At 41.7% G+C, this 24,902-nt stretch overlaps 1 protein-coding gene across 9 annotated transcripts in view; it reads left to right on the top strand.

Moving 5' to 3' along the window:
* malrd1 (MAM and LDL receptor class A domain containing 1) overlaps positions 1–24,632 on the top strand; it is a 76,303-nt gene extending 51,671 nt beyond the window's left edge. For 8 of the 9 annotated variants that reach the window (XM_073906030.1, XM_073906032.1, XM_073906029.1 and 5 more), the window contains 10 exons: positions 10,783–10,940; positions 13,152–13,353; positions 13,430–13,708; positions 13,820–13,945; positions 16,045–16,111; positions 18,152–18,240; positions 18,336–18,429; positions 18,511–18,571; positions 21,998–22,081; positions 23,506–24,632. In XM_073906030.1, the coding sequence (XP_073762131.1) occupies positions 10,783–10,940; positions 13,152–13,353; positions 13,430–13,708; positions 13,820–13,945; positions 16,045–16,111; positions 18,152–18,240; positions 18,336–18,429; positions 18,511–18,571; positions 21,998–22,081; positions 23,506–23,580 (1,235 nt within the window). In that variant the 3' untranslated portion in view covers positions 23,581–24,632. 9 annotated transcript variants of the gene reach the window in all.
* Positions 24,633–24,902: the final 270 nt, after the last annotated feature.

The raw sequence follows: 24,902 nt of genomic DNA, 5'->3' as shown, positions 1-24,902 counted from the left end.
TCATTAGCAAAGAATAAATTAAGGATAGTTCATTTTATTGCTTATTGCTAGTATGCACTCATGTTTGTCATCTGCTGCTTTGAAGGTGATGTGTGTGTGTGTGTGCGTGTGCGTGTGCGTGTGCGTGTGCGTGTGTGTGTGTGTGTGTGTGTATAGGAATTCAGTACATGCAAATGATATACACTGAGTCTTAAACGGGGTGGCATGGTGGCTGAGAGGTTAGCACTGTCGCCACACAGCAAGAAGGTCACTGATTTAAATCCTGGCATGGACAGTTTGTATTTCTCTGTGGAGTTTACATGTTCTCCCTGTGTTCGTGTGGGTTTCCTTTTTGTAGTGTGCCATAGTGTGAGTGTGTGAATGACAGAGTATTTGGGTGTTTTTTAGTGTGGTGCTGGGTTATGGCAGGAAGATGATCTGCTGGGAAAAAACTTATGCCATAGTCATTTTCCTGTTGCAATCGCTGATAAGTCAAGGACTAAGCAGAAGGTTTACAAAGTGGACGAATGAATGAATAAATGAAAGAGTCTCAAACTCCAATGTTGTTTCCTTGTTCTTATGTGTGTAAAATTCTAGTGAAAAACAAGCTAGAAAAAACATGTTTGTTACACTGCCCCAATATGCAACGTTTACTATTGACATTACAACAATGATTTTATTATTTGTTATTAATAAGTTTATCTAAGCTTATATTGAATATATAATAAATCTTATTTTGAAAATGGGAGATGCAAAGAGATTAAGTAGGCGTTCACATATCACGTCTTTTGTGGTAAGTTTGCGGTAGGTTTATTTCCAATGGAGGTGATTTGCCACACCTTTGTTTTTTGGCATGTTGCTGAGCCACGTATACAGATGGGGAATGACAGATCCAGTGTGTGTAGACTCATAGAAAACAGTGTTTCAAGTATTAAAAGATGTGGCCTGGTGCTTCACAAATGTTGTGTGATGGGCTTTAAGGATAAATTCTCAGTCAGTCATCTGTTCACAGCAGATCAGAACGCAAAATGCAGGATATACAGATTAAAGATTTATTCAGCGCCACCCCAAAGGGGTATAAGGTCAGTTCAAATGTATCTCTTGTTAGTTTAATGTGTATACTGTGTATGTTTATAATGATGCAACAATCATGTAGATGGCTGAATATATGTGTTAAAGGCAATATTTCAAGCTTGCTTGGTACTTCTAGAGTAGTAGCACATCCATGTTTTTTTTTTATTTATTTATTTTTTAAGTATTTAGTTTAAGTAGTAATAATTAATTAATTAATTTAGTAATAATTTTAAGACAAAATTACAGTTTTTCCGTTTCTCTCCGGAAGAAAACGAACACCTGTAGGAGTGTATTGGAGGGAGATACCGGTTGAAAAGTGTGCAAGTGCGACAGCTTCACAGACACAAATCAGAACTCAAACCAGCCCTCGCAATGTCTGGAGCTAGGCCAGAGAGAGAAACACTAGCACATTGCTTGTCATCGATCAAATTCTTTTCAATTAAATAACCTTTACTTATGTTGCAGACATTTTAATACACATGATTGCTAGTTTATTAGATAAGTGCTTTGTAAAATGCATGCAGATGTCTTTGAACTGCAGCAAAAATAATCATTTTACATATACTTTTACACTGTTATAGACAACAGATAGGATAACTAGCTCATTTACTCTATCCTTCTCCTAGTTAACCACCCACTTACTTTTGTGTAGTTTAGCAGACATTAATTGACGACGTGTACTAATAGATCCGGAAGCTCTAAACTCCTCCGCTGTCACATGACGGGATGCAGCGTCATGTCATAAACCAGACGTGTTTCAATGAAAATTATTAGATTGAAGAGATCAAAATAACTCCTGAAGGAGGTCAACTGAAGTATTTACAACTTACGTGTGAATTGGGTCTAAGTAAAAATGGCTAAACAAGATCAGCCTCCTCTCACATCCATAAGCACACTTTTTGGGACACTTTCTTACCCAAGGTGATGGCACGTTCCCCTTCGGTTGGGGAACTTCAGTGCCATGAATGGGAGGATTCGGATCAGAAGCCGCTTATCTGGAGAGTATTGAACGGGCCAATGAATGAAATTAATTGGCAGCGTAAGCTTGCGCAGGTGTGCGACATCTGCAATTATCTCAGCATATAAGCACACCTGAAGCCAGCAGACGCCATCCTTTTCGCTTCAGATCCTTTCTGAGTGAGTCGATGAGGGTTCCTCTTGCTGATCAGCACTTCAGAGCGAACGAGTGTGTCTCCCGGTCCAGAGTGGGTCTTCGCGGTGGCAGACGGTCGAGCTGGGTTACTCCCTTGCCTGCGGTTCTTTGGGTCCGGTCCTCCAGAGCGGTGCGTATAGTTGCAACTTTCCTAAAAGAGCAACACAGTCGTGCAGCACGTCCTTTTCAGGATGGCGCTCCGACTGTGCGTTTCTGGATGCGGGGGTTTCCTGTCACCGGATGATGGACACGATCACTGCATTGCATGTTTGGGGGTCCAGCATGTTAATGCGGTGCTCGCGGGCGGTTCATGTCGTCATTGCGATGCCATGACCGTTGCACAGCTAAGATCGCGGCTAACTTTCGCAAGAGAGCGAGCCACCCCAGTTGCCTCCTGCTCTAAAAAAGCAGCGGGCGCTCGGGCAGATCTGAGGGTTTCAGCGGGAGCTAATCCGCCGCCCACGGGCTCGCGGACCTCTCGCTCCTCACGGCGCTCCATCCAAGCTTCGGGTGGTGAGAGTGATCCGTCTAACCAGATGGTAGCTCTCACACTCGCTGACACCGGAGATCAGATGTCCTCCGCGGCATCGGAGGGTGGGCTTTCACTGTCCGACGAAGATCCGGACCCGCTCGCCCCCTCCGGGCAGGTGAGCGCTGTCAAATCGGATCCTGAAGCGGACATGTTAGCCGTGCTTTCCCGGGCTGCTTCGGCCGTGGGGTTGGAGATGGTTTATCCCCCAGCTCCGCGGCCGGACCGACTAGATGGGTGCTACGTAGAGGACCAGAAGGCGAAGCCTTCGAAGCCTCTCGTCCCCTTCTTCCCGGAAGTGCACAGTAGGCTCACGCAGTCCTGGAGGGCACCTTTCTCTGCCCGTGCTGCGAGTGCCTCCGCCCTCACCGCCCTTGACGGCGGAGCTGCCAGGGGGTATGAGGCGATCCCGTCAGTGGAGCGCGCTATCGCGGTCAATCTTTGTCCGCGCGGCGCCTCTACGTGGCGGGGTTTGCCCCGCCTCCCGTCCAAAGCCTGTAGGTTGTCTGCCTCCCTCGGAGCCAGAGCTTATAAGGCTGCGGGCCAGGCTGCTTCTGCTTTGCACGCGATGGCCACCTACCAGCGCTACCAAGCGCAGGCGCTGGCCGAGCTGCACGAGGGCGGGTCCAACCCAAGCTTATTACATGAGCTGCGCACCGCGACCGACTATGCTCTTCGGACTACTAAGTCCGCCGCGTGTGCGCTGGGGAGGACGATGTCCACACTTGTGGTTCAGGAACGCCACCTCTGGCTAAACCTGGCCGATATGCGCGACGTTGACAAAGTTCGCTTTCTTGACTCGCCCATATCCCAGGCTGGCCTGTTCGGCGACACCGTCGGTGAATTCACCCAGGAATTCAAGGCGGTGAAAGAGCAGTCGGATGCGATGGGCAATGTCATCTATCGGCGTGGCTGTAAGCCCGCTCCGCCCGCCGAGCCATCCACCTCCGCTGTTCCTCGCCGAGGGCGCCCGCCAACGAGTGCTGCCCCGCCCCCGCCTGCGCCTCCGGCCAAGCGGGCGCGGCGTTCACCTCGAAAGCAGGCAGCCCCTCCTGCCCAGGGCGCCGTTAAGTCCGGTAAACGGACCGCGAAGCGTCCCTGAGACAGGCCATCCGGAGAAGAGGAAACTTGCTCTTTCCCCGCTGGAGGGCGGGGCCCCGATAACAACGGTACTTTTCAGTGCCACCAAAACATCAGTAAAAGAGCACTTTTTCCCTTCCCCGGATGTGACTGCACGAGTTTTGCCAGTCCGGGACGCGCTGCCTTCCGGCTCGCAGACTCTACGTGCTTCGCCAGTGGCTCACGAGCGCTGGGGGGACGGTCTCCCTTTCCTCAGCCCTCCAGCCCCCTCTCCGGAGTCAGGGTGCGGAGCCAGAGCGAATCGCTCTCCTCCAGCTCTTCCGCGGGACCCTCGTGCTTCCCGGATCAGCACACCCACTCCGCGCTGCCCCACCGCTGGTACGTCAGCGATTGTAGCGATGACTCCATTAGCGAGGGCTCTGCCTGCCTGGTTAGCGCGGGCCAGCCCCTCGCGGTGGCTCATACGCACAATCAGACTCGGTTACGCGATTCAGTTCGCGAAACGGCCCCCCAAGTTTACGGGCGTGTATTTCTCCAGGGTCAACCCCCTGTCCGCCCCTGTCTTGCGAGAGGAGATTGCTGCCCTCCTGGCGAAGGGTGCAATCGAGCCGGTTCCTCCAGCCGAGATGGAGAGTGGGTTTTACAGCCCATACTTCATCGTACCCAAAAAGAGCGGTGGGTCACGGCCAATCCTAGATCTGCGCGTTTTGAACCGCTGTCTGCACAAGCTGCCGTTCAGAATGCTCACGCAGAGGCGCATTCTCCAATGCGTTCGTCCTCGGGATTGGTTTGCAGCCATAGACCTGAAGGACGCGTATTTCCATGTCTCCATTCTTCCACGCCACCGCCAATTTCTGCGGTTTGCGTTCGAGGGTCGAGCGTGGCAGTACAAGGTCCTCCCCTTCGGGCTCTCTCTGTCTCCGCGGGTCTTCACCAAACTCGCGGAGGGTGCCCTAGCGCCCCTTCGGCTCGCGGGCATTCGCATACTCAATTATCTCGACGACTGGCTGATTTTAGCCCACTCGCGGGAGCAATTGATTATGCACAGGGACAAGGTGCTTCGGCATCTCCGCCTACTGGGGCTTCAGGTCAACCGAGAAAAGAGCAAACTCGCCCCCGTGCAGAGGATTTCTTTTCTCGGGATGGAGCTGGACTCGATCACCATGGTAGCGCACCTCTCCGAGGAACGCGCTCGCCTGTTGCTGAACTGTCTGAGGGAGCTCGACAGCAAACTAGTGGTCCCACTGAAGTTCTTTCAGAGGCTCCTGGGGCATATGGCATCCGCAGCCGCCGTCACGCCGCTCGGGTTGCTCCATATGAGACCACTTCAGCACTGGCTTCACGATCGGGTCCCCAGACGCGCATGGCACGCGGGCACACACCGGGTCTCGGTTACTGCGCTGTGTCGCCGCGCCCTCAGCCCTTGGAACGACCCCTCGTTCCTACAGGCCGGTGTGTCTCTAGGACAGGCGTCCAGCCATGTTGTTGTTTCAACAGACGCTTCCAACACGGGTTGGGGGGCCGTGTGTCGCGGGCATGCGGCTGCGGGCCTCTGGAAGGGTGCCCAGCTGCATTGGCATATCAATCGCCTAGAGCTGTTGGCAGTGTTCCTCGCTCTCCACCGCTTTTTACCGGTGCTGGAGCGGCAACACGTGCTGGTCAGGACGGACAGTACGGCGGCGGCGGCGTATATCAACCGCATGGGGGGTATGCGCTCTCGCCGCATGTCTCAGCTCGCCCGCCGTCTGCTCCTCTGGAGTCACCCGCGGCTGAAATCGCTGCGCGCCATTCACGTCCCAGGCACGCTCAATCGTGCAGCCGATGCGCTCTCACGACAGCTGTTACGCCCTGGAGAATGGAGACTCCACCCCGAGTCTGTTCAGCTGATATGGGCGCGATTCGGGGAGGCCCAGATCGATCTGTTTGCTTCCCCCGAGAACGCTCACTGCCAGTTGTTTTTTTCCCTGACCGAGGGCTCTCTCGGCACGGATGCACTGGCCCACAGCTGGCCTCGGGGCATGCGCAAGTATGCGTTTCCCCCAGTGAGCCTGCTCGCGCAGTTTCTGTGCAAGGTCAGGGAGGACGAGGAACAGGTTCTGCTAGTTGCGCCCCTTTGGCCCAACCGGACCTGGATATCAGAGCTCTCACTCCTCGCGACGGCCCTCCCCTGGCGGATCCCTTTGAGAGAGGACCTACTCTCTCAGGGACAGGGCACCATCTGGCACCCTCGCCCCGATCTTTGGAACCTCCACGTGTGGTCCCTAGACGCGAGGAAGACTTAGGTAACCTACCGACTGCGGTGGTTAATACCATCACTCAGGCTAGAGCCCCCTCCACGAGGCGCGCCTACGCCCTGAAGTGGAGTCTATTCACTGAATGGTGCGTCTCTCGCAGAGAAGACCCCCGAAATTGCCAGATTAGTGTTGTGCTCTCTTTCCTTCAAGAGAAGTTGGACAGCAGGCTGTCGCCCTCCACTCTCAAGGTTTACGTGGCCGCCATCTCCGCTTATCATAGCGCGGTAGCTGGCGGCACCGTGGGAAAGCATAACCTGGTCATCCAGTTCCTTAGGGGTGCTAGGCGAATTAATCCATCTCGCCCCCCTCTCATGCCCTCTTGGGATCTCGCCCTCGTTCTCACGAGTCTGCGATCCGATCCCTTTGAGCCACTCGAATCAGTATCTCTAAGATTTCTGTCCCTGAAGACAGCTCTGCTGGTTGCGTTGGCCTCCATCAAGAGGGTCGGGGACCTGGAGGCATTTTCGGTCAGTGACTCGTGCCTGGAATTCGGGCCGGATTACTCTCACGTTATCCTGAGACCCCGCCCCGGTTATGTGCCCAAGGTTCCTACCACCCCCTTTAGAGATCAGGTAGTGAACCTGCAAGCGCTGCCCCCGGAGGAGGCAGACCCAGCCCTTTCTTTACTTTGTCCAGTTCGCGCTCTGCGCATTTATGTGGACCGTTCTCAGAATTTTAGATCATCTGAGCAGCTCTTTGTCTGTTATGGCGGTCGGCAGCAGGGAAGTGCCGTATCGAAACAAAGATTATCCCACTGGATTGTGGATGCCATTTCACTCGCTTATTCGAGTCGAGGTCAGCCGTGTCCCCCGGGAGTACGTGCACACTCCACTCGGAGCGTTGCATCCTCTTGGGCGCGTGCACGCGGCGCCTCTCTAACAGACATCTGTAGAGCTGCGGGCTGGGCGACACCCAACACATTTGCAAGGTTTTACAATCTGCGAGTGGAGCCGGTTTCCTCAAGGGTATTAGGTAACCCTTTGGTGATTGAGGAGACAACTCGGTAGGGTGTTGAAACACGCTTGCTGCGCCATTCTCCCTAACACGGAGGTACGTGCGCCTTTTTTATCTGTCAGTAAAGTTCCCCGTCAGGTGAGCCCTGCAGATTCCTCCGTGGCCCCCAGCACTGACTCAGCGGAGGAGTCACTTGCTGGCCCACTACGTTGTAGGTCTGCCCGCTGGTCAGCCCGCGTTTTGGGTATAGGTGCCTGCTATGCGTGATCCCCACTAGGCGATCCCATATGCTTATTCCGCCACGGTTAAGTCCCCCCCCCTGGGCGGACCCGTGTCTTCCCTCTCCGCTAACCACTCTTTGCTATGCGTACTCCCCCTTTTTAGGGCTAGTCCATAGGTAAATTCTGCCATCTATCCCCCCCTTGGGTAACGGATGGCCTCCGCAGCGTCCTCCCTATCGGGATTGCACGCTTCCCAACGTACTGTCGTATTCCTAGAATTATCTAGATGCTCACGACTTCCCAAAAAATATATCTAAATCCGTAAAACTTCTGTTGAAGTAGGATAAATTAGGGCCAGGGACACGTTGGAGGACCGCGCCCCCCATGATGTGGGTGCGTCACGCTTGCTTGACTATCTCCTCATCGGGGGTGTTGGTAAGGTGCAGTCATTGTGGCGCTTTCCATATTCTCCCATTCATGGCACTGAAGTTCCCCAACCGAAGGGGAACGTTCGAGGTTACAGAAGTAACCCTTCGTTCCCCGAGGAGGGGAACGGAAGTGCCATATTCCGTCGCCATAATGACTGTCCCTTAGCTGTTTGAAAGTCTCTTCAGCTTAAAAGGATGGCGTCTGCTGGCTTCAGGTGTGCTTATATGCTGAGATAATTGCAGATGTCGCACACCTGCGCAAGCTTACGCTGCCAATTAATTTCATTCATTGGCCCGTTCAATACTCTCCAGATAAGCGGCTTCTGATCCGAATCCTCCCATTCATGGCACTTCCGTTCCCCTCCTCGGGGAACGAAGGGTTACTTCTGTAACCTCGAACGTTCCCATACATGTCCTTTTTCTGGGAGAAATGCCTCTACAAAGATTTCAGCTCTTAGTTACATATGATAGAGCCAAAATCTGAAAAAAAAGTAAAACCCGGTTACCCCTCAGAGGTACAGTTTTTTGGCAAATAAAAACTGTACATAAATAATGTAAGTGTAAGCATAAATGTATTGACATTTGTTTGTCTGTGTCACGGTGGCTCACTGGGAAGCTTGATCACCTCACAGCAAGAAGGTTGCTGGTTCAAGCCCTGGCTGGGTCAGTTGGCATTTCTGTGTGGAGTATGTTCTCACACTCACAGTGTTTGCGTGGGTTTGCTCCAGGTGCTCCAGTTTCCCCCACAAGTCCAAAGACATGTACTATAGGTGTATTGGGTAAGCTAAATTGGCTGCAGTGTATGTGTGTGAACGTAATAGTGTTTGGGTGTTTCCCATGGATGTGTTGTGGATGTAAGGGCATCCAATGCGTAAACCATATGCTGGATAAGTTGACGGTTCATTCCACTGTGGCGACCACTGATTAATAAAGGGACTAAGCTGAAAGAAATGAATGAATAAAATTCAATTAAGATGTGTTTTCAGTCAGTGTTTTATCTGATATCCTAAAACCAATCCATCCAGGAATATAACAGCAGTGTTGTTCTGAGATGTACCAATGTTCTGGATTTATTGTGACTTATTTTTACAACAATGAAAAAAAACAATGTAGTTTCTAAAACATAACCTAATCTTTATTAACTTTTGTTGAACTGCTGCACAAAATCAATAGGTAATATGCCTAATATACATCTAAATACTTCTACTTTAGGTAACTAAATAAACACAGAATTGAAGCCACATCTAATGAATTGTTGGACAATTTAAAAAACCAAAGGACTGGAGCTCAGAAAAATTCATTACAAAAAGCTATTTTCTAGCTACTTAATCTGCGGATGTAATTAAGATGTGGATTTCTGTCTCACATATAGTTCTGCCCTTCTCCACTAAAAGATCAGTGCCTCTCAGTGAAAGTGATAAGTGTACATTATTTTAATTGTGAAAATGAGTTTGCCCTCTAAAAGGTGATCGATTTACTGCAGCTACTATTGATTTTTCATGCCAGACAAAAAGTCAAGGAAATTGCTTGATGCAGTATCTTTCTGTGTTGGAAGAATCATGCACCGAATATAATAATTCTGTTGCTGTATCTGAATCATTCTATAATATTATCATAACCTCTGTTAAAAGACAAGACATACTATCGGTAGAGCTGAAAAAGTACTAAAGTCAACATAAAAACATGAAAATGCTGTTTATAAATCCACATTCTACACTCACTGGCCACTTTATAAGGTACACCTGTCCAAATGCTCATTAAGGCAATGAAATGGCAGCAACTCATTGCATTTAGGCATGTAGACATTGTCGAGATGATCAGCTGCAGTTCTAACCGAGCACTTTGAACGTGGCTTGGTTGTTGGTGCCACATGGGCTGGTCTGAGTATTTTAGAAATTGCTGATCTACTGGGATTTTCATGCACAAACATCTCTAAGGTTTACAGAGAATGGGCTGAAAACAAGAAAATATTCAGTAAGTGGCAGTTCTGTGGGCACAAATGCCTTGTTCATGCCAGACGTCATTGGAGAATGGTCAGACTGGTAACTGAAAGGCAACAGGAACTCAAATAACCACTCGTTACAACCGAGGTATGCAGAAGAGCATCTCAGAACGGACCACATTTCAAACCTTGAGGCTGATGAGCTACAGCTGCAGAAGACCAAACTGGGTGCCATTCCTGTCAGCTAAGAACAGGAAACTGAAGCTACAATTCACACGGGCTCACCAAATTGGACAATACGTGAATGGAAAAATGTTGTCTGGTCTGACGAGTCTCGATTTCTGCTGCGACATTCAGGTTGTAGCGTCAGAATTTGGCATCGACAACATGGATCCATCCTGCCTTGTATCAGTGGTTCAGGCTGGTGGTGGTGGTGTAATGGTTTGGGTTATATTTTCTTGCCACACTATGGGTCTGTTATTACCGATTGAGCATAGTGTCAACGCCACAATCTACCTGAGTATTGTTGCTGACTATGTCCATCCCTTTATGACCACAGTGTACCCATTTTCTGATGGCTACTTCCAGCAGGATAATGCGCCATATCATAAAGCACGAATCATCTAAGATAGACAGATAGATTACAGAAGTAAAAAAATCTATCACTAATTTAGTCTAATTATTATTTAATCTACTGTAGTTGACTCAATATGCGAGACAGTAAGAGAAAATCTGAGTGTAATATTGTCTGCTACGAAAAATGTTATCGGTTATAATTCAATAATAAAGAGCTTTTGTAAATCACAAGACTCTTTAGAAACCATTTTATTAAAGTGCAGATTTATCATAATAATCTACATATTTAATGGATGTAATTTCATAATGACAATAATCATGTACAATCTAGGTTCTTAAAAGCTGTACTGTGTAAACCCCATAAAAGTTATTATCATAAAGAAAAGAAAATGTCAAATGCATACTGTATATGGAAAATCTGTGTATAAAAATCACATAAAAGAGACTTGCACATAAAAGCGACCTTTTTTTTTGCTCAAATTGATTGCATACTGTATTTTAGTTATTCATCTTTATTGAAGTCAGTAAGATAACATAGGTTTCCACTTACAGGTGGAGCAGGAGGGTTTCTGTATGTGAACGCCAGTGGTCGGAGAGAAGGAGATATCGCCAGCCTATTAACCCAGCAGGAGTTTCCTGCTAGTGTCGGTATCTGTCATCTGCGCTTCTGGTTCCACATGTATGGCTCACATCACATGGGCGCGCTGAAGGTGAGATTTCTTTTTACGCTTATCAACTCGCAATCACTTAAGTCAGTCACCAGACTCTTGCTGTTTATTTAGGCTTACATGTCAGGATAATATACATTTTAGGAGCTTTGGCATTAAAATGACCACTTCACGACTGTGTGGTAAAAAAATGGCCGAAAAAACTAAATGTAACGTTTGTCAGACTCCTATTGAGCTTTCAAATATGTAAAAGAGTGAGCACTTTGAATCCAACCAAACTCATTGTTGTTCTCGTGGTCCTACACAAAAATCATTATTCTATTAATGAGTTATAAAAATTCAGCTTTTTAGTTAATGAACAACAGGGAAAAAATAGGGAATTTGGCTTAGAGTGAAAACTCTGGTAAAATAAGTCAGAATAAATTATGAAATATTAAACAACAACGACATATATAAAATTAAACCTTAATCAACAACATATTCAAGATAAGCAATTTCGAAACTGTGGTTTTTTAAAAGTACAGAGTGGGAGCACTTCCACAGAAGTGCATTCCATAACCTCAGAGCGAGCGGCACAAGAAAAAGCTCTCTGTCCTTTAGTTTTTAGTTTGTAGTGAAGAAGAAAAGAATCAGTGGAGCAGAGTGGGCAGAAAGGCATGTAAGAGGTAATGAAGTCACAAAAAGCCAAAGGAGCCAAATAATGCACATCTAAGAACAAACATTTTAAATGTATTCATTCAAACTAATTCATCTATTCTAAAATGTCTATTTTTCGTGTGATTCAAAGATTCAGAATCACTACTGAAGTTTTCAGTGACACCTGATTCTTCAGGTAAAAACATTTTTAATGTACTGATTTGCTACTTGTTGGCTGGCATGGTGGCTCAGTGGTTAGCATTGTCCCCCCACAGCAAGAAGGTCACTGGTTTGAGTCCTGTTTGGGCCAGAAGGCATTTCTGTGTGGAGTTTGTGTGTTCTCCCCATGTTTGCACGGGTTTCCTGCTAGGTGCTTAATGATGAACATGATGTTTCCCATTATACATGGGAACATTACATTATAACATTCCAAAATAAGTTGAACTTGTTTTCATTAGTAAAGTGAACTTTACACCAGTTCTCAACATGCTCCTCGGAAAAGTTTATTCAAGTCTTATGAGAGGTTTGGTCACTGCAGGGTTTGTTCAGATGAACCGGTGAACAATTCCAGCTACAGTGATCAGCTGATTGCCTACTGTGATTCATCACATTACAATGTCCTGTCGTGCATTTATTTTATGAGGACGACCAGCATTTGAGGGAAATTGAATGAGTTAGAGACATTGTAAAGATTTAGTTTTAGAACTCACAAATTTGAAATAATCAGATTCTCTTGATATGGTGATATTGTACTTTTTTGTCATTTTCATCTGGACAACCTGATATTGAAAGTTGCAATCATTTTACAGCATTTCACCATCTTAAAAGTCTTAGTTTTAATGTAAGGACTGGGCTTCATAAAATAGGTCACTGAAATATGCAGAAAAACTCCTGATAAAATTACTTTTAAGGCAAAGAAAATAAAGCAAAGTGTGCCTGAATTTTTGTAAATTGCTTATTATTCAGTCATAATAATAATAATAATAATAATAATAATAATAAAATAATCATCATAATAATAACTTTATTATAAATAATAATATTTATAATAACAATAAGTTCATTTTGTGTAGTGCCTTTCTGCGGTGTGAACATTGCTTTACAACAGACAGATAAACAACTGAGACAGGAGAACAAAGTACAGGTGAACATGAAATCAATATTCATACAGTCATAAATCAATCATTAAAAAAGTTTGGAAAATATATGTATTTTTATGCAGGGTTTTAAAGTCTTGTAATGTAGGTAGATCATGTGTTTAAAAATGGAAAGTGTGGAGGCAGAAAAAACGCTAACCTGTGAGGTTGAGTTTTGTTCGTTTCTCCATTTATTCACACATATTGCTTTTTATTGCATTGCATGTTTTCCCCAAGAAATGAGCATGTGGAGCTCTGCAGCTTCAGTCATGTTGCACATCCACTCCTCTGCTCCCTTTCCGTGAAATTAAATTGCGTATAACATGACTCACAACTGGGCAGTGAAAAACAAGCTTTAAAGTATAAAGAAAAAGCCAACTGTGCAGGAGTTCATTGAAATGCCTTTATTTTATATTAAAAACACTGAGCTTTAAAGCACCTCCTGCAGGCTTTGTGATGAATTCTGGGCATAATATTACAGGTGTACACAGTGGGCCGCAGTGGAGCACCCCTGCTAATGTGGGCAACCTGTGGAAACCATGGAGACGGCTGGCATTATGCTAATGTGATCTTATCAAACGCGTCACCGTTCAAAGTGAGCATTCAGGCAGTAGTGGGAGCTGACAAGTGGACGGACATTGCAGTGGATGACTTCTCTTTCACTCGGCAATGTCTTCTTGGAGGTATAAAACCACTGGTTACTTTGAATTCCCTTGAATTCAAATCTGGATTTACCGCTTTGTTTCTGTGTATGTTTAGGTCCAGTGACCCCCATCCCACAAACGTGCCACATAGAGCACTTCCAGTGTTTGTATCTGTTCGAGTGTATACCACTGAGTTGGCACTGTGATGGTGAGGTGGACTGTCTGGACCACTCAGATGAGGAGAAGTGTGCCAGTGTGCTTCCTGGCACTGTGCCTCCTCAAACCGGGTGCGAGACAGGCGAATATCAGTGCATGGACAGCAGCTGTATTCCTGCGCTACTGCGGTGCGATTCGGTTTTAGACTGTCCAGATGGAGAAGATGAATACGGATGCCGTAAGACCTTAAGCACACATCTGTTTAAAATACATTGATGCACATCATTGCTGTAAAACAAACAGATAAATCTTTCTCTCTCTCTCTCTCTCTCTCTCTCTGTTTTTGTAGCTGTGAAGACATGCGATGATGGAGAACTTGTGTGTGAGGCGACGGCAGACTGTGTGGCGTATCAGAATCGATGTGATGATATTGTTGACTGTCCTCCGTTTAACTCTGATGAGTCCAGCTGCTTTGGTAACACAAACACAATCATCCGTCACACTTTTATATTTAAGGGAGTCATATAATTCTAGTTCTTATCATTTTTGCTCTCTGAATCCTTTCATTTTTGCTACATTAACTTAAAGCCGTTTTAGGCGACTATGTGTTGAACATCTACTTATGAAGTAGTTTGCTCTTTGACTTTGGATGAAAGAATAATAAACAAGTTTTATTATTTGTATTTGCAACATAGGTAAATTTTCATAATTTAATATAATGCAAAATGAACTCTTTACAACAAAAGAATTATGCTAGAAACTTTCTGAATCAGGTATTTGTACAATTTATACACAACAGCTGTGTCTTAAAGCATCACTTAATTGTACAGACATTACAGGTCAAAGTGGTCTGTCTTTATTCATTCTTTTCGGCTTAGTCTCTTTATTAATCTGGGGTCGGCACAGCAGAATGAACTGCCAACTTATCGAGCATATGTTTTACACTGCGGATGCTGTAATAATATTTTTAATGTTATATTATTATTTAATTATTATAATATTATTAATGGGTTTTTTTTGGTATAAATCGATAGATGGTTCCTGTGGAATGTGTTTATGGATTGCTGAGAATAGGTGTTCAATATGTTGCGTGTCAGTCCTGAAAATAAAAATAGGTGCTTGAAAAAGTGCTTAAAAGTTGAACCCTGATGCTGATACATTATTCAGGATTTCATTATACAGGATCCTTTCATAATAAATGTAAAGTTTAAAAGAAGATTATTTATTTGAAAATGACAGTAGGTCAGTATAAAAGACATGGGGCTAGTTGCATAAACAGCCACCATGTGAAGACTTGTATGTCTTATGAACTAGTTTTACCAGCTAGCAGTTAGCCAAATGTTAATCAGTCTTACTTTTGGATTTTATTTAGAATAAACCTTTTTGATAAAGGACTTTAAAAATGATTGTCTCTTTTGAAGAATAATAAATTGGTGGCAACATTTAGAGACTAATCCAAGATTATGCAAGCAGCCCCCGATGTCTCACCTTTTCCAGAGCTGTAGAAATATTTTAGAAACGTTTAGAATGTGCTTCCTGTCACTTTAGATCAATTAAATACATCTTTGCTGTATATAAAAAAACATATTTTTTTGATTTCAAGTATTTATTTGGAATTTCATTATAATTGTGAGTTAAGACTAATCTGACCAGAAAAATGATTGTGCTCCGTCAGTGTTTTTTTCCCTTTATTTTTATGCCAAGTACAGATGTCATTATTTATACAGAGACATTTTTTATGAACCCACTTCATTGTAATGATAATAAAAATAGTAAAGACAACAAAAAAATATAATAACAAAAAAACAGCAAACTTGTAAAAAATAAGATAGTAAAATAAAAAAATAAGAAAAATAAATAAATAAATAAATAAACAGGCAACAATAATGGGTGTTACAATCACGGATAGTGCTGTGCTATCTTACAATGGTAGGCTAGTGTTGACTAAGCATGAGGGTCTAGTAGAGAGAGAAAAGAAAAAAGGGAAATTACAGTTGCATACAAGATAAGTCACATTATTCCCCAGGATGTACATTTATAGTAAAGAAATATGATAATAAGTGTTGCCAAACAGATGAGATGTAGCTAAAACCACTAATTAAATATTATTTTTTCCCAAGTGTAGATATAACACCAGATCTTGAAGCCAGCATGATGCTTAGGTGGAGTGATTTTAAGACCATGTGAAATAGGATAGGTAGAAAATGATATAGAGAAAATAGAAGAAAGTAGACTAAATGAAGGGTTCAGTTTATGGCTTAAAAATTTATGAACAACATAAAGCCCATCAAGAGGAGTTACATAATATATTACTACTCGTTAAGTGAGTGCTTTCTTCCTGCAGTCATCTGATTAAAGGAGCTCAGGCCAGGAGCACTGTGGGGGTGAAGAACACACCATTAATGGAGACTTTCTTGTTTAGGGTTGTCGCTAAATGAGCTGAAACCTGCACCCTTTAACTTCCATATCATAAGTTCAACCATAATGAAACCATCAGTGGATCTGCGTTAATAGTGGGAAATGAGGACCTGTTTTTTTATCATAAGTCATTGTTATATGTGAATGTGTTTTCAGAGTGTCCCTTTGGATATTGTCTCAATGGAGGCAGATGTGCTGTAGAGGAAAATGGACCAGTGTGCTTGTAAGTTGTCCAAGTATAATAGTATTCACACACTCATATGGTGGGTTTTTAGGTGTTATGGGGACTTTCCATAAACATAATCTTTTTTTGCTGTACATACAGGTTTTTTTTCTTACTTAAGGGCCAAATTACACTTTTATACATTTTATGTATTGAATAAAGTATATTGCATGTAATAATGTACACACACTAGACACTAGACTTCTGTACTAAAAAGATTGATTTGACAGTGTCTTTGTAGTCATTTAAACTACATTGTTGACTATTGTAATATTTAGTTTTTTGCTGTCTTTGGTATTTTATTATCTTTAGTATCACTTGATCATTTGCCAGATGCTTTTTTTTCAAAGTGAGGTGCAAACAAGTTACAAGCAAAAAAACAAACAAGGTGTAAATGACAATTCACAGTTATGTTGCACATATGTATGTACATATATGTAATCCACGGACAAACCTACTGCACCCAACCCACGCTGAGCTGGGATCAAACCAGTGATTCTTTGCATGGGATTTGGTTGCTCTAACACGGAGGCTAAAGACCATGGCCTCTAGTGTCTGTCACTAGAGCCTTTTTAGAGGTCAGAGGAGTGAGATTTACCTGCATAGCACTTCGCTAGCTGGCCTTCTTTACAACCACCCCCATAAACCTCACTACTATCCTGGACGAGCTCCCTCCACGTGTAACCCTCTGGTCCTACTGCACCCAACCCGCTCTGAGCTGGAATCGAACCAGAGATTCTTTGTATGAGAGTCGGTTTCTCTATTAAGGAGGCTAAAGTCCATGGCCTCTAGCGTATGTCTCTAGAGCACCTTTAGAGGTCAAAGGAGTGAAGTTTACCTGCATAGCACTTTGCTAGCTGGCCTCTGTTACATGTACTGTATATAAAACTACATTAAATTGTACCTATTTTTGACCTACAGTAGTAGTGAAGGAAACGTAATATAAAGTGGTACCAAATAGATAGAAAAAATATATTTAAATAATTTAATCAGTGGTTGCAGCTATTATTATTATTATTATTATTATTATATAATTTTATATCAGTTATTACTGATGTATACTGCAGCAACAAGTCTCAGTACCGTATATACTGCATTGCATTGGTTGCAATTTTAAAATGGTACAAAAGGTTGTTTTCCGATTTTGTTAAATACTTAGTCATCATTTATATAACTTTATAAGATCTCTTGTCATTTTAAATCCCGAATGTACAAACAATGAAATAAATAAATACACAAAATGTCTGCATAAAGCAGCAAATTAAGTTTTATCTTAGAATTTATTTCTCTTGTACACATGCTAAACAGCATAATAATTGATCTATTACAAATTGAAATGCATTTTTGTTCAATGTATAGGTTTGTTATGAAGGTGTTTGCAATAAGCTTTAGTGATAATATGTTTAAAAATCCCCACCTTCACCTGTCGGTCACGGTCAGACAGACGACAAGACCCTGCTGGAGATCTTAGCATTGAATTATTCATGCCATCCTTCTGTGCCAGTGGAATATCTCATTGAAAAAGTATCAGCGCTCAGGCTCTCGGTTTAAACATGCACTTTTCGGTGGGACTGCCAGAGCATGCTTTGTGTAATTGCACTCCGACCTGTGCCAAGAAACACAATCTTCCTCCATTTAAATTAACCCCTGAAAGCCTCAAATATTTCCTCTCTCCTCGTATTTCTCTTTTGAATCTCTTTGGTATGTGTCATCTTTAATAAATTACAAGAATTGCTTACATCTCACGTTCATGAAACACTGGAATAGCTTGAAGACATTCTTTACGTGAATAGATCTTCCCCACAGTCAAGAAAACACTGGCAGAAAGTGAAAGAAAGGAAGGGACAAAAGAGCCAGTTTTATGTCTTTTTCTCATTAGATGCCGATGTTAAGCTTCGTGTGGAAGTCTCCAAGCTAATTTTCATGCAGTTGTTTACTTATTTCTCTTTTGGGTAGCTGAGGAGCCAGCATTCCCTTCTGAATCACCTCTGCTATTCCAAGCGTGTTTGTGCAATAATGATGTTTTCCTCTGTCTTTCAGTTGTCCATCACAGTGGACTGGTAATCGTTGTCATATCAAAGAACAAGCATTCACTCCCACGCCACCTGTGATGGCAGATAGTAAACTAGGTAATGGGAATGCACATGCAGTTATTTGAATGTTAATGTGGGGTTTTCCACGCAGACGAGCAACAGTTATAGATGTGTGATTGTGAAATCTGCAGCTGTCAGTGCTGGATTAAGCGCAGCAGTGATTCTGGTGGTGATCGCAACGGGAGTCGTTTTGTTCTGGTTGTTTCAAAAGAGGCATTCGCTAAAGTAAGTCCATTTACATTCAGATGAACTCCACATAATCAGAACGTGTCCATGATTTTGACTGCATTGTTCTTGACTGAACAGAGACTCCAGTCTTATTGATAACCAAGAGTTGGATGACTCAATTTATGACTTGCAGAAAAAGGTCAGTCTAATGTACTTCAAAATTTATTAATCACAATTTCACAGATGACGTCAATTGTGTGTTTGGTTATTAATAGGGGAATTTCATTTTCTTAGCCATGTTTCTTTGTTGCATTTATCTTTTCAATCTCCCTACACTGAAAAAAAGTGAAACTGTTGTGTCTTTCCTTCAAAGTCGTTTTTATATTGAATTACTTAAAAATGATTATGTTTATTATTATAATCTGATTTAACCGTTTTATTAAATTTGTCTTAAAGCAGAAAACAAAAAACAACCTATAGGAAAAATTAAAGCCATTAGTTTCTCTCAAAGTATTATTTTTACTTTTATCCAGCAGTTCTCATGTCTTGTGATCACATGGCATCACAACAGCTAGTGTTTTACCATCTGCCATTACTTGATTCAAATGTGATGTTTTGATTTTTTTCCCCACAAAATAAATATTTGTTGAATCATTCATTTATGGTATATAAAAACATTATTTTACTTTTGAGTGGATTACATATTTAGCTTTAACCAAGTCAAAATTGTACTTACTCCCAGGGCCGATTATATCGAAGTTGATATTTAGCTGCACCATGTTGGTGTTTCTAATCTTATTTTACGAGGTGGGTCATTAGCCCAATGCTCCATCCCCAACCTGGAGGTCCAGGACATCCACACATACACTACGGTCAACTTAGCTTACCCAGTTCACATTTAGCCTTCGGACTGTGGGGGAAACCTGAGCACCCTGAAGAAACCCATGCGAACACAGGGAAAAACATGCAAACTCCACACAGAAACGCTAACTGGCCCAGCTGGGACTTAAACCAGCGACCTTCTTGCTGTGAGGTGACAGCGCTAATCACTGAACCACCATGTCACCCAGTGAAACTATAATTCAAGGAAAATTAAGAAATTATCTTTAATAAATGACAGTGCTCTTTGAGGTTGATCCAAAGTTAAATTATACACTGTTGTAAAGGTGTTACAGTGTGAGTCTAGTAACAGAGGTGAGGATCCAAATTCAGCTTTATTTTGAAACGGTCATTCAGGCAAGGTCAAAACAGGAATAGAATGAAGCGTGAAGGTAACTGACATTTCGTTAAGCCCCGCCCTCCTTAGTTACTGTTGCTACCCCTGTCAAGCTTTCGTGCCTGGCATGGCTTTTACAATGTGTGTGCGCCAGTGTCAGACATTGCCAGTGATATAATGTCATTTTTGGTCGAACAGGTGAGATATCCGAGAAAGCCAGACAAAAAAAGGACTGCAGTGTGCATAACAGTGGTATAATTAAAACATAATAGGAAACTAATAGAAAATTAGAGAATAATAGATTCAGAATTTAAGCTATCTTAGCCAAGCCACCTCATACGCTAACCATTTAACAGCTTAGCTCATGCTCAGCAGATAATCGAATAATATCAAATTAAACCGTGATTTCTCTATTTTTAGTCAAAAAGCCTGATAAATTATTTGTTGTGCAATAAAATATAGCCTTACTAACGGACGAGGAAACACGCATGACAGTGCTTTTACATAGTTCATTCATAGAAAGAAAAGCCAGAAAGGGGAGATTGATGGATTTGTGCTGAATATTAGCATTGACCCATAACAATGGACAGTAAGTTACCAATAACTGTCAGTATGTTTGTGTGCACTTTATAAATGACTGAAAAAAAACAGCTGCTGGTGAAGTATATTGATCACAAGTGCTTAGTTTGTGATCATATCTCTGTTTTGTTCTATTGATTTGTAATTTCAAATATTCGTAGCGTGTAATAGATGTAAATATGAAGTTTAGTAAAATTAGCAACACATTCGCTGATTTGTATTTTCCGGATTAGTAACTCATGACCTATTTGCTATTAGTTTAAACGTTAATATGGTGAAGGCTTACATGGAACATTACTGACAATATCAAGGAAAAAGGAGTAAGACAGCTGGGAAACATAACCAGCTTTATATTTTTGTAAGAAACACAGTTTAGATCTGTTTAGGGTAAGAGGTGTGTGAGTTATTGCCGTCTATCACTGTGTCAGGAATATCAAAAACAAAACCAACTTAACTCCGCTCCTTTAGCGCCCCTTACACATCATGATCCAAGCTGGCATTTCTCCTTCTTGGTTTTTGGTTTTGAAAAGGGAAAAAATTCCACCGTCCCGTCCAAACTTTAAGGATACCGGGTATCAGATTTTCACAATCCATATACACTCGCTCGAAAGCTTGACAGAGCCCCTGAGCGTAGCTACAGTTGCTAAGCCACTGTTGGTCGGTGGCGGTTTTTGGGTTAGCGAAGGGTCAATTCAGAGATTGATCGATATTAACAGGCAAATGGTCAAAGCAGGTGGCAAAACAGTAAACAAAACACAGGGTCAAAAAAAGAACGCAAGACCATGAAAATGCTTTAGAATTGCTCACTTAAAGCTAACAAGACTCAGCAAAGTGTGTGTGTGAGTGAGGTGCATTTATAGTCCTGGTAGTCAGTCCTCATGAGCTGTCATCATCCTCATAAGCTGTGTGGTTGTAATCAGTATTGATCGAGAACTGGTGTGTGTGAGGTGCATCATGGGATATGTAGTCAGCATTAATGATTGTTCGGGTTCTTCAGCGATCTGCAAGGGCTAGATAGCTGGCTATTGTGACAAAGGGTAATAACAATATTTTTTTATAATTGGCTGAACTGTATTAAAGTTGAAAAATAAAGATAGGGGTCTCTATAAAAATTAATTTTACAATATTTTTGAATAAGACTTAAATAAATGTTAAAGTTTGAACCAAGGCTAAATTATAGGTTGAGAAAAAAAAAAAATTAACTTTAAGAAATTGCAGTAATTGTTTTGATGGTTCAAAAAGTAATTTTTTTTCAGTTTAGGCTCTCTTTTTCCTCCCACTCTGTCTTGTTTTTTTTAACCTACTGCCTTTTTTCCACTTTGAAGGGAACAGTGTTATTCTGTAATTTAAACCACTCTGCAGGTGTGAGAGGGGGCTCTGTCACACCACTGATAGGAAATATTGACCCACGATCCTAAGTTTTTGTTGGTGTAAGCTTATGTGGGTTTGACACTCAGTGCTAAACTGAATTTTACATGTGGCATGCAGTATTTGTTACTCTTCTGTGCAGCGTGGGTGAAGTTTTTGTGAAGCCTGGCATATTTGAATGGATAACTGAGTTTTCTCCACATTTCGCTCAATTACGCATTAATCTCAATGAGCTGTGTCAAAAATGTAACACAACAGGAGCTTTAGCTTTTCAAAACAATGACTGTTTTTATGATTGTGTGCATTTCTTATTCATCACACTGATTTAATGGAACTCAAATGCACTTTGTTTATAATTGGGCTGTGTAAGATGCTACATTCTTAATTACAGTTTTATCCTTGTTGTTTTTGTATAACTCACATTATTGATTTTAAAAACAATATTCTGAATTCTTCTTTCAGGAGTCATTTAGGAACATTAGATCTAGGAGGCCTGTACATCCCCAGTTAAGTATCAGTGTTTACCCATGGAGCGAAGATCCAAAGGTATGAATCTCTAGTTATAATGATAAACAGCTGTGTGGTCAATCTTTTTTTTTATTGCTTTTTTAATTATTTTGACTGTTTAACGCAAACATCACACACCAAAAATATTTTGACTTTATTTGCTGTCATAAGTTTAGTTTTACTCAAAGATGAAAATTAAACACATTAAAACTACAATGTTAAATCTCTAATACATTTAAGCAGATAGAATCTTGCACGGGTATAGGCTTTTATTTAATGGACAAACGTAGAACATTCTCACTAGTAATTTTGCATCAAAATCAATGTTGCTTATAATCACTGAGTTATCCAAGATTGTTATAATAATGACAATTCATAAATGGATTTTTTAAGATAGGAAGTAGTGGCTTTATTCAGGCAAACTGTGATTTTAAAGGTAATAGTTTGAAAACTTTGAATTAATTTTTGGGTTACACTTTACAGTAAGGATAAGGTTTCATCAATCTTTATCTATCTATTTACTAACATGAACAAATAATGAACAATACATTTATTACAGCATTCATTTCTCTGATGGTAATGTTAGCTAATGAAAATATGGTTGTTTGTTGTTCGTTCTTGTTAACTTACAGTGTATTAATGAACGTTATTACATGGCTCTTCGGAATACTTGATTCTGATTGGTCAATCACAACATTCCATTCTATGTTATTCTCAGATAACAGTCGCTGTAACTAATAACACAGACTCATCCGATACTCATATTCTTAATCATTATGAATACATTCATATATTTAAATTCTTATCTGTCTGTTACTGTGGGTTGCATTCACTCCATTCAATTTAGCAAGATTTACGTTTAATCAGAAGGTTAGTAAATAAATATAGAAATTTGTCAGGTTTTATTCTGCAAGAACCACTTAGATGTCGTTAGATGTCTTCTATATGACATGCACAATTTTAGATTCTAATAATGATGCGCTGTTGTTAATAAATGCTGTTGTACAGTAAATGTTGTTCATTCTTAGTTCTTGTAAGTCTAATCTTATTGAAAAGTGTCTCATTTTTGATAGTCATGATAACTTTTATAAAAAGTTTTAAGAGTTCAGACATTTTAATTGAGCAACATATTTACATATTGTCTGTTTAGTTTCACCCAAAAAAACTATTTACTTTTTAAAGACATGTCATTGATGTATAATGTGCAATGCAATCTGTGAACTGTTTTATGACTCTGCACTCAATATTTTATTGCCTGAACCTATACTATTGTTTGCAATATTTTAAACATCTGTTTAAGAAACAAATGAACATAAGCTATCAAAGCGACAGCAGGCAACAAATCCAAATGTCTGTCATAAAAATTGGATGCATTTGCTTTCCGCTTTTTTAAATTTCCCAGTATTGCTCAGTGTGAGTAAACTGTAAGTGTAATATGTGCTTTGCTCGTGTGTGATTTTCAGGTATCCAGCTCAAAGGCAAGCAGGCTGTCTTTCTGCAATCCTCTCTACAAGAGCTCAAACAGCTCTGAAGCCTGAAGAAAACAGACACGCGAACACTGGCCGTCCCGTCCCTATAGGTTTAGTGTGCTTTCCACCTCATTTGAGTCTCCTCAACAACATAGCTGTGCTTGCTTAAGGTTTAGAGGCTGATTTTTTTTTTTAACACAAACTCATGGGAGGGAAAATGTGACCACAAATAAGTTCCAATTAAGCAAAATGAAGCAGTTAAACTACATCGCTCTTAAAAAGAAAGATTTACTTATAAGAGTCGGTGACATATAACACGTTCCATATGTTGTATAGTCTCTCAGAGGACCTGAAATTAAATTTCCAACTTCTTATTTTACCAGAGCCAACACTTTATGTTAGTGCTTGTTTTACATAATGAGCTCTGCTGATAGATGCCTGCATTTGTTCAACAGCTTAAGTAACATTGATATACAGTACAGTGCTGGCCAAAACAAATGTTTTTTGTAGCAAATTGTTTTGTTTGTTTTATTAAATTTACCAAACAATGACTGAGAAAAAGAAGAGAAGCATAACTTTATTAGATTGAAGTCTTTAGGATGAGCGCAATTTAACATTAATGGCAAAAGATTTATCAAAAGTAGTCTGGACTCTGAGCGCCATTTCGAAGATTGTTTTGCTTTCAAAGCATGCTCTCCTTCAAAATCTCTGTGGTTTAGAGAATATTGTATTTTCATTACTTCAAATGTGCTTTCGATCACCACTTGGTCTCATTTCAGATTCCATCTGACCACATTTTGACAGTTGATAAAATCGAAAGCTATAATGATACAAAAACATGAACAAAGACAGGGTGAAGTTGACTGTGCATGTGTGTTTTTAGTGAAAATGAAAATTCTCCTCAGTACCGGAACAGTGTAACAAAAGCTGTAAGAAGATGAACTCTAGTGACATATGAAATGTTTTAGTATTGCAAACCTTCAAACTAAGGAGTTTGTAATCCTGCATTTTTCCCCAAGTGAAAACAAATGCTGTGAGGATTTATAATAGCACAAAAGTGATGTACAATGAAACACGATCAAATGCAGATGAGTTATTCAATAAATGTGTCATTGTTCAGACTGTTGCGCTGTATTTGACGCTGGTTTTAGAATTATGTGTCCATTAAAAAACATACAAAGGGGATTTCTGAAATGTGCTACACATTACATGAGCATCAATAGGATCCTCTCATTATGTTTTGTCTGGAGACGCCATCCCACTATCACTAAGAAATATGTTATTGAACTTTTGTACACAACTTCTAAACATTTAGCATAGACACAGTAAATCAGTGTACAAAACCAGGGCCCATTACCACATTGAGCGAGACAAGTATCAGAAGCATCAGT

Source organism: Danio rerio, chromosome 7 (assembly GCF_049306965.1).
Source record: "Danio rerio strain Tuebingen ecotype United States chromosome 7, GRCz12tu, whole genome shotgun sequence".
NCBI classification, from domain to species: Eukaryota; Metazoa; Chordata; class Actinopteri; order Cypriniformes; family Danionidae; genus Danio; species Danio rerio.
The sequence above is the reverse complement of the archived record's forward strand: the minus strand, read 5'-3'. Positions and strand labels throughout refer to the sequence as shown.